The 10797-nt window shown below is 42.7% G+C and overlaps 1 protein-coding gene across 2 annotated transcripts in view; it reads right to left on the reverse strand.

Moving 5' to 3' along the window:
- Positions 1-9609, reverse strand: part of RRAGD (Ras related GTP binding D) — a 60094-nt gene extending 50485 nt beyond the window's left edge. Inside the window, exons 1-2 of one of the 2 annotated variants that reach the window (XM_072642815.1) lie at positions 8801-9507; positions 5783-5822 (exon numbers count right to left, since the gene is read on the reverse strand). In XM_072642815.1, the coding sequence (XP_072498916.1) occupies positions 5783-5822; positions 8801-8857 (97 nt within the window). In that variant the 5' untranslated portion in view covers positions 8858-9507. Of the gene's footprint in view, positions 1-5782; positions 5823-8800 lie in introns of both variants that reach the window. The other variant, XM_072642814.1, reaches the window with a different exon arrangement.
- Between the last annotated feature and the right edge of the window lie 1188 nt (positions 9610-10797).

Raw genomic sequence — 10797 nt, forward strand, 5'->3', positions numbered from 1 at the left:
GTAGAGTATGTTCCAGATTTTATTTTACTTTTTTGGGGGGGAAGGGATTGTTTGAAAATGTTTGTACCTATGGTTCTTACTACAGCACCTTAGTACTTGTTTCTAAAAGTCTGGCTGGTTAATTGACACCAGCTAATAATCAGTGGGAAAAGGACACCAACAAGGGGGCTCATGAAGGTTTTAATATTAAAAAACAATCTCCTAACCACTCAGGGTTACCCCCAAGAATCCTGAGAGGGGAGGTAACTGAACTCTGGGGACCATACCTGCCAGTATGAGTGTGAGTTGGTAAAGTGAGCCCAAAGCCTATGTGTGTGTGTGTATATATATACACACACACACATATACATACATATATGTATGTGTATGTGTGTATATATATATATTCCAAACTTTGTCAAATCACTTAACTGCTTTGAATATCTATTCACCTCTTCTTTTTATTTACAAAACCTCCCTCTCCTCTTTGTAGAGGGAAGGGAACTACGGTAAAAAAATATTGCATATACTGTTGATTGGGTTGGTTTTGCTGGGCCACATTTCTATCTTCTTTTATTTGCTCTTACAGGGGATGGCTCCATTGAAAGAAGAAAAAACAAGGCTATATTGGGTATTGAAAACTATGTAAATCCAAAACATATCAATCACAAAGGTTTTAAAGAAAAAACTACGAAAATGTTTAAAATATCCAGGATCTTGGAGCCAGGAGGAATCCCAAGCCAGATCAACTTCACCTCTATCCCTGAATAGACTGCACTAAATAGATTCCTGGCAGTCACAGAATAGAAGGGAAAGAGCTTCATATTCAACAAAGGGCCATTTAGGTTAGTCAGGCATTTGTCCCAATCTTATTTACAAGGTAGCCTTCCTATGAGCTGTAGTTCCATGATTAGAAGGCCAAGGAGGACAATTATCTTTAGCAACTTTCAAAGGATGATGAGAAGATGAACTGGTTAACAGTAATGAAATTCTCTGAAGAAGAAAATCACTTTCTGGTTGAGTCTACAAAGAAAAGATTTAGTCTACAAATCACCAAAGACAGTCTATTCAGCTCCTCAAAGTCCCTGTTTTTCAACAGGCTGTTGAAAATTTAAATTTTCGGAGATTCAATTCAATCTAAACAATCATTTACGAAGGGCCCCATATGGTATCAGAAGCTGTATGAGGTGCCCAGGATTGAAAGACAAACATTGCCCTCAGGGAGCTTACATTCTCCCTATTCAACTATAGCCATAAACCTTGACAAAGAAGGCCATATACAGTAGTATAAACTAAGGAAGTCCAAATCATAGATTTAGGACTGGAAAGGATGTTACAAGTACCCCTACTCCTACATCCTCATTTTACATATGAGGAAACGGGCTGAATACTTAGGTAAACAGATATGGACAAGTACAGTCTGCATCTGAAGTTATGATACTGATCTGGAAGAATTTTATGAAGGAAATTTATTTTATCTCTTTCACTTTAACTCCTATCCTTGATACTATTATTATTTTTTGGCATGAAGAATACAGCCCAAAGTCAACGTATCTGCCTAAAAGTCATTAGATCTAATGGAATTTTTCAGTGGCTTGCCTAAACTTCCTTAATCACAGTAACTTCCCTAGCAGTCTTATCTAGCTAGGGAGGGAACAGAAAGAAAAAAAAAGTCTGCCTTATCTCAGTCTGGCTTCCCAGAAAGGACGTGGAAAAGGGGATGACTAAGTCTGTAATGAAAGAAACAGAACTGGCCTTAAAAACCCTAGGACGGTCCTTGATCAGGAAAATGTTAGTTCTCCTCTCAGGTGAAATATATTTTGAGCCTAACTTCATAGGGAGCACTTGATTCAGAGAGAATCAGAGATTTCCCTGTGAATGAGGGGTAACAGGAAATGACAATCACGTTGTCCACCCACAACCTGCATTCCTCTGTGGAGTGTCTGACAACTGGCTGGGCAACTTGCAGCAGGCATGCCAGTGGATAATCAGTCACACTCACCATAATGGATTACTGTGCAATCATTCAGCCATGGGAAAAGCGGTCCTGACTGGCTAAGTCCCCATTAAGCAAGAAAAAACAGTAAGGCACTTCTCCAGGAGAGAGAGAGGGAGAGAGGGAGAGAGACAGACGGACTCTGTGTGTGTGTGTGTGTGTGTGTGTGTGTGTGTGTGTGTGTGTGTGTGTGTGTGTGTTTAGGGGAGATGGGTCTGAGGGAAGGGGGAAAGAAAGGACAAAACCTCTGAATCATTTTACTCTAATTAACTGCTACCAAATAGGTTTCTGAGTTAGCTTCCTGTTTAAAAAAGGCCCTCATAACCACTCTACTTTCAACAAGTCACCTCACTTAAGGAGGCAGTGAGGTACTATAGAATGCACACTAGCAAATCATACCTCTGACATTCATTATTTCTGTGATTCTAGTCATATCACTTTACCTCCATGGGCTTCAGTTTTCTTATCTTTAAAATAAGGGGGCTGGATTATAAATGTTTTATTCAACTCTAAATCTCTGATCCTATAACCTTTCCCAGTCTATTCTCTCATCTGCAAAAATGAGAAAGAGTCATGACCAGAAGGAAGTTCAAAAGGGGATATGGACAAGCAGGGCAGTTTTGTTATAATGCTAAACTTAATGTACATTTTAAAAACAGTACCCAACAATTTACAATTTCACACTTTTATGTTCTTTGTATATTAGAAATATTCATGTTTGTTGATGCTCTAAGTTCATGATTTTTTTGTCATGAAAATTTCTTAGAAAGAAAAAACATAAAACATGAAGATGAAATTATAAGATTTTAAAGGCCAATTCTGGCTATAAAATTATATGTCTTCTAAATGAATCTATTTTTTAACATTCCTACAGGAGATGCCAGTAGAAGTCAGATACAATAAGCAATTTCTCTCCCTCTGAAAGAGGTCAACTTCTTGAGGGCAAGATCTGTTTCCATTTTTTTATCTTAGAATCCCCAGATCCTAACACAAGGCATAGCATACAATGGGCACTCAATAAATGCTTACTAGCAGTGAAAGTCAATTTGATCTTAATACAAGGAGATTACAACCTGTGGAAAGAATAAGATCCTTTCAAGTTCAGAAGGATTCTGTTTTTAAGCAATTTGAGAGATTGCTGAAAGCCCCAAAACTGAAGTTACATGTATATCCTTCTTCCTAGCCAACACAAAAACCTGGCATGAAATACTGGACCATGCCAGTCTGACAAGTGAGTAACAAAAGCCCTGCAGGGATTTCTGGGTAGATGACATGCATGCCACTGGGTAGTACAACCAAGTACATCAATTCCCCAAGTCTTTTTAAGGGTCTAAACTCCAAAGTCACATTCAAGCCAATCTTAAAATGAGAGCAGAAAAGAAAGATACTGTATTATGTCCAGCAACTTTCCTGCTGGAGTCAGAGTGAGAACTGAGAGCAGATTTCAGGAGAGTGTCAAAATAGTGTGACAAAATTAGAAAATAACGTAAGGGATAAAAATCAAAATCAAGGGAGGGAAAGCAAAAGCAGAAGAGATCAAATGAGATATGATTTAAGGGAATAAACTTGTGGAAGACAGTCAATTGATGATAGAAATACAAGGCAAAGAAGGGAGAAGATAAAAGAATGACAGGAAAACTGTGGCAGAAAGAAGACACAATAAAGATAGATAAGCAAAGTAGCTTTATAAATATAGTTATCTTGGGAGGTCTTTTTCTGAGGGTTACAGAACTTTAGGTGGATCTCCTTTTGGAGAATTTGCAGGACATATTCAATTCAATTCAATCCAATCCAACATGCATTTATTAACCACTGCCAAATGCTGTGCTAGATCCTGGGGTTTTAAGATAGGCAGTACCTGATTTTTAGTTGTCTTTGTTGTTGTTAGGCCTTTTTCGGTCATGGCTGACTCTTTGTGACCCCATTTAGGGTTTCCTTGACAAAGATACTAAAGTGGTTTGTCATTTCCTTCTCCCACTCATTTTACAAATGAGGAAACTGAGGTAAATTGGGTTAAGTGACTTGCCCAGGGTCACATAGCTAGAGTTGGTTGGATTTGAACTCAAGTCTTCCTGATTTCAGGTTTGGCACTCTCTCCATTGTGTCATCTAGTTGCCCTTTTAGTAGTCTATACACATGTGACCATATGTGGTCTCAAGGCCACAGGTTCCCCAGCCCTGGTCTTCACATCAATTAATATAAAATCTATGCAAAATAAATGTGAAGCAATAGGTGGAAAAGCACTAACAATTTTAGGAATCAGGAAAAGGTCTTTTGAAGGCACGTAGGGCAAAGAAGTGTGGAGGGACACCCTTCTAGGCATGGGGGATATAATAGAATGTCATGTATGAGGAACAGCAAATAAGTCCATTTGGCTGAACTGTAGAACGAGTAAAGGGAAGTAATATGAAATTAGTCTAGAAATAAAGGCTGGAGCAAGATTGTAAAGGACTTTAGCTGCCATAGAGAAGTTCTTATTTTAACCTAGAGGCCATGGGGAGTCACTGAAGATTCTTAAGGACAGGGACACATGATCAAACCTATCCTTTAGAAACACCAATTTCTAACAAGAATTGTACAAGGTAGGCAGATATGGACAAGTTGCAATCTGCATAACTGGAGCTGTTACCCTCATCAAAAAAAAATCAGAAACCCACTAAAATATCCAAAATTTTCTGTGTATGACAGAACCTTGCTGAGGCAGAATTTGGTGTGAGGTTGTTGTTTCATGGAACCTGTGGTGAAAGGATTTAAAATGGCTGATGTTGCAATAGTAGTGATGATGATGACGATGATGATGATGATGGTGATGATGATGATGATGATGATGATGATGGTGATAGCTGACATCTTTCTCCAGACTAATGACTAGCATGGGCAGCTAAGTGGTGCAGTGGTGCCAGGCCTGGAGTCAGGAAGACTCACCTTCCTGAGTTCAAATTCAGACTTAGACACTTAACTAAGCTTCATAATCCTGAGCAAGACACTTGCCCCTGTTTGCCTCAGTTTCCTTATCTGTAAAATGAGCTGGAGAAGGAAATGGTAAACTGTTCTAGTATCTTTGCCAAGAAAACCCCAAACAAGGTCACAAAGGGTAGGGCACAACTGAAATGATTGAACAACAAAAATGACTACGTTGGTTTAGGGAACTCTCAGTGCAGAAACATTTTCCTTCACTGTAGATGGGCAACTTATCTGTCATTTGTAGTTTTAGAGTTGACTGGGGGCACTGAGCTTGGACAAATGACTTGTACAAGGTGACACAACAAGCATGTATGGAAAGCAGAGCAGGAAGCCAAGTTGTCCTGGCTCGAGGCCAGACTTTTCCACCATATCACCTCTCAGCTGACATTTGTATAACAGTTACACCAAGCACTTCACTTACACTCCTTCAATTTAATCCTCACAGCCCTTTGAGGTAAGTCCAACAGTTTTTAAATGTACCAAAATGACGGTTACCTGGCAGTTTAACCCTCATGATAGTCCCCAGGTACTGCCTCCCTGAAGAGGTTTATTTATTTCCACTGTTTTCCTGTATGTGATATTCCTAGTCACCAGTGACATTACCTTTAAATGAATGTAATTCTGCCACTATGAAGCAAGGTTATATGCTTAAATTTTCAGCCCTCCCTATCAAGTCAAATTCAGGAAGTATCTTCTTACCCTTATCCTTTGCTAATTGCAAAATAAACAGATCTCTACCAAAGAGGTGGGTGGAATTCTTTTCTAAGCCCTCAGCCCTCTCTACACTTCAAGTTGGTGACTGATTGATAGAAGTATTCTTTGAGATTTTCAGTGACAACTCACCCTCAGGACTCTTGTTCCAGCCATCTGGTAAATCTTTCTCCTAGGGACCAACCAAAATGACAGGGATCAAATCTCCAGACCTTTCCAAATACCAGTGAAACATGAGGATTATCTGCTAACAGTTAACCCTGACTTGCTATATGACTTGCTTACGTCTGGTCATACATCTCTCTGATGACATCTCTTATGCTATTGATCCTATGCAAATTCTTCATTGATACTATGTTGCAGCCTGCTGCTGCTCACCCATGAGCCTCACCATTACCCTCTGGGTGGCTTTCCTCTTTAATTCTTTGGGTTCTGTGGTCTTCTATGCCTCTCGGGCAAACAACATTCCCCATGCTGGTGGTTAAAAAAAAAAGAGGCCTCTTGTTTCATAGAGAAGCTGGAGATCATGAAAAGCACAGAACCATTTCTTCAAAAGCAATCCAACCCACTCTCCTCCCCTTGCCCAATTCTAATCCCAGATCACTGGTCATTCACATCTTATTAAAGATAAACATATTGATGAACAAGCTCCAAGGGTTGTCCATTCAACTGTATGTCATGGTTTAGATTTTTTTTATTCTTTATTCTCTGATATAGTCCTATTTTACTAAAGTATTGCATCTATCCATTGAAGTACAGGTCTTTAGGGCCATGAATCAAACGATGAGTTTACTATTTCAAGTGTAGTGCTAATACACCCCTTTCCTGAATCTCTATAGTCCTCATTCTGAATCTCCGGGGTGTCTCCAGAGAATCTAGGAGGAGCTAACAAATGCAATTAGTTCAAGAATGTCACAGGCAGGACAATTGAATTACTAAAGAAAGCAGCCCAAGAGATTTGACTAAAGGACAGAAGTTTTATCCACAAAATGTGACCTGCAAGATCAGCACTAGAAGACCAATTACCAGCAGAGCTGAGGAAATAGACAACTAGCACATTAGCACAATAGACTGTAATGGCCTGGTGCATCAATTTAAGTGAATGAAGAAGACATAATAAATCCTCTCTGGTGGGCAGGAAACTTAGAAAAGTATTCTGACTTCAACATCTTTTTTTAAGGCTACTTTCATCTCTTAATCACAGCAATATTGACAGAATGGGAAGTAATTTTTCAGTTTTTTATGTATAAAAATCTTAGATAAAATATTACAAAAACATGTCATTAGTTTTTATTGCCGTAGCATATCAATAACTTAAATTCTTCCATCATGGGTTCCACAAAAGACCAGCTTTATACCAAGATTTTAGTGTGTATTAAGGATAACTGTGGACAGCTAGGTGGCACCAGGTTCAGAGTATCAGGAGTCCTTCCTGGAGTCGAGAAGACTCATCTTTCTGAGTCCAAATCTGGCCTCAACAATTAACTAACTTGGTGACCCTGAGCAAGTCACTTAACCCTATTTGCCTCAGTTCCTCATCTCTAAAATGAGCTGGAGAAGGAAATGGCAAATTTATCCAGTTTTTATTTGCCAAGAAAACCCCAAATGGGGTCTTGAAGAGTTGGACACGACTGAACAACAACAAAAGATATTTGCAGAACCTACCATGAGTAAACTCATTGCCAGGAAATGGTGCTTGGGAAAAAAAATTCCTTGTGACTATTTGTCCGTATAAAGTTTATAGCTTTGTTAGTGAACTCAAAAAAAAAACCTACTAAAAAACAAGACACTCAAAAATACATTTACCCTGCAGTGAGTAACGTACAGAAAATATTTTTGTACAATTTTTTTCTGGGCAAAATATACAAAATGTTCCTACTTCTTTACTAACATGTAAACTTCGCACCGAAGTTATATATTTAACAGAATTTCAGTGTTCTTTTCAATTGAGGAGAACTTTCCAACCAAGTGCCCTTAAAATTAAAGGCTCTTCCTCCACCCCCAAACCTTCCAGGTGAATTAAAAACAGTAATCTTTGGAATGGTTGGGGAGTTTTGTAGGCCTCAGGGTAAAATGCAAAATTCTTTTTAGAGGCTTTACTGAAGTTTGATTCCCTTTTAACTGGAGATGGAGCTTTTATAGCAGCCAAAATGAAATTTATTCCTTTTACCACCATCATCATCACCAGTAGGCAGACAGGCTTGGACTTTGATCATAGATCATAACTGTTACATCTATCAGGAGACATGGGAAGCAAGGATGCCACTCAAATATTCTCTGTCTCTTTCTCACACACATACGAAAGCATTAGTTCACTTTATACATATAGATGAATTTTCCCTCCATGCTGTAGAGTCAGAGACAACCCATACACTCTTCCTCTCTCCCCCTCGCCGCCCCCCTCCCCAAAGTGTCAGACTGTAGGATTGACATTCGCAGCTGCAGAACTGACCAGCGACCCTTCTACAGTCACGCTGTTTCTCGCTGCCCTTTTTTTAGCCGGCGACGTCTGACCTCAGCATTACCATCTGTATCCCCGGAGTGGGGGTAGGGTGTAGGGGTAAGATCCTGCACCAGGGCCAAGTCAATTCTTTCTCTCCCCTCCCTCCTTCCCGCCTCGTCTCAAATCCGGTCCCATCCATCCACCCAAAGCAAAGTGCTCAGGGATGGACTAACCTGGAAGGTACCAAAGGCTATTGTTTCTCCTCCGGGAGGGAAAAAAAGAATCTTTCTCTTTCTCTGTCCCTTTCCCCTAACCACAGTCTACGGGCTCGCTTTCCTACCCTGCTCCGCCTCCTACACCTGGACCCCCCCCCCCCCTTTATCCCCAGCTTCCTCTCCCCTCCCCACCCCCACACTTCTGTTCCTTTCTTCGTTTTCTTTTATTCCAGTCAAGTAAAGAGAAACCTAGAGAGGGGGGCGGGCGGAGAGAAGAGAGGAGGGGAATGGGGAGGAGCAGCAGAAAATGAAGAGAGCCCGGCGGAGCGCAGCGCCCGGGAGCCGGGACTGGAGCGGGGCGCTTCGAAGCAGCCCGGGGGAGCTCGCGGGGGAGGGAATGGGCGCAAATAAAAAGCCCTGCGATGGAGGAGGAAAGGCGGAAAGGTGGGGGGGTGGGGGGGGGAGAGGGGGAAAGTAGCTGGAGACTCCTACCTCCCTCTTCGGCTCCGCTTTCCGGGTCCGCGTCGGAGGAGTCGGGCCCGTCCACATAATCCGCTAGCCCAGCCAGTTCATCCTCCTCCTCCTCTTCCTCCTCGTCTTGTTGCTGCGGCTGCGGCTGCGGCTGCTGCTGCTGCTTCCCAAGTACCTGGCTCATTGCGGCGGGTCTCCCTCCGACCAGCCTGGGCTCCAGGGGGCGAGGGGAGGGAGGGCACAACTCTTCTGTGCTTGCCGCTCTGCAATCTGTTTCTGAATTGGCTCGCTCGCCTCCTCTTTTCTTATCCCCTCCCGGAGGGGGAGGGGAGGAGGGAGGTGATGGAGCCCTGGCGGCGACTGTTCCCCCCCCACCCTCGCCACGGGCTCCGGGGTCCCGGGCCAGGACTTTTCCACCGTGCCCAACCGTGCACCCTCTCCTCCTGCCCCGCCAGGCGAAGGAGAGTCAGCTCGAAGCGAGCAGTTCCTCCCCGAGGAGAGAGAGAGGGAGAGAGAGACTGCGTGACCCGAGTCACCTGACACACATTGTCACACACACACACACACACACACACACACTCGCTCGCTCGCTCGCTCAGCGCAGGGACTGGGAAACCGAGCACACGTAGAAAACTACTCATGCGAGCTGCCCGCACAAGCGCTGGCACACACGGGCACAGGGCCACACAGGGCCACAATCCCATGGATGCGCTGGGGACCCCACACCCTACAGCTCCTGCACATGGCTGCTCCACAAACACGCGTGCTGGTCTGTTCATACCAAGGCAAGAAAGCACCGCAGTGCCCCCCCCACCCCCACTCACATTGTTATCCCTCGTGCATGGGTTGGGGGGAGGGGGCTGGCAAATATCCGGGCACCGACGCACTGTTTGTAGACTTAGGCTGATGTACCCAGGCACAGTACAAGTTCGACCACTCCCTAGCTGGTAGTACTTAGTCTACAAGACAGGAGAATTGCCTTAGAAGCCCAAAGATTAGCGCTCCAAAGGGAAACACTCAAATCATCCGATAGTGTAGTGTCTTGATGAATTTTTAGGACACTAGGGTTCAAATCCCACCTATCTCCCAGCGTGGCGGTGAGGATCGAACGAGATAATGTTTATAAAGCCCTCAGCACGACTCCTGGTATATAATGGGCGCTTAATAAATGATTGTTTCTGTGCTTGGCACAGAGTAAGGTGTTAATAAAATCTTATTGACTTACTGACTTCTTTCATGACCATGGGAAAGTGATTTAACCTCTCTGGTCCTCAGTTTTTCTCTTCTATAAAACGAAGTTGGGGGCAGTTAGGTGGCGCAGTGGATGAAGGGCTGGAAGTCAGGAAGACTCATCATCCTGAGTTCAAATCTGGTCTCAGACACTAGTTGTGTGACCCTGGACAAGTCACTTAACCCTGTTTGCTACTGCTGTTTGCCTCAGTTTCCTCATCTGTAAAATAAACTGGAGAAAGAAATGGCAAACCACTCTCATATCTTTGCCAAGAAAACCTCAAATGGGGAAACAAAAAGTCAGACATGATTGAAAAAAAACATCTCAACACAAAATAAAGTTAGGTGATCTGTGAGGCCCTTTCCTTTTAAATCCTATAATTTATGCTTGGCAGCAAAGTGGGGGAGTGGGAGGGGGGGAAAGTTAGGAAAAAAACACATTTCATACACAGGCCTTTCACTACAGTATATGTTTCCAGGAGTACCTGCCCTTTCTAGTTATTGCTAACAATCATATGGGTGAACTTCCTTCTATCTGGTGCAGTAGAAGATAAATAGGATGGTCAATGAAATGATCCAGAACAGGCAGATGCCAGTGCAGACAAGCATTATGTGTGCACGAGTGTATACACACACACACACATGCACGCACACATACATACACATACAGAACTTGCAGGGGTGAGGGTGGGAAGGTACAGAGCTTAAAGGTCTTCAACCTGTAACTAAAGTGTATCTGCAGCTCATGAATTGATTCTCACTACTCTTTTGGCTCACACCATGAATCC

The sequence above is a fragment of the Notamacropus eugenii genome, chromosome 2, assembly GCF_028372415.1.
Source record: "Notamacropus eugenii isolate mMacEug1 chromosome 2, mMacEug1.pri_v2, whole genome shotgun sequence".
Lineage (NCBI taxonomy): Eukaryota > Metazoa > Chordata > Mammalia > Diprotodontia > Macropodidae > Notamacropus > Notamacropus eugenii.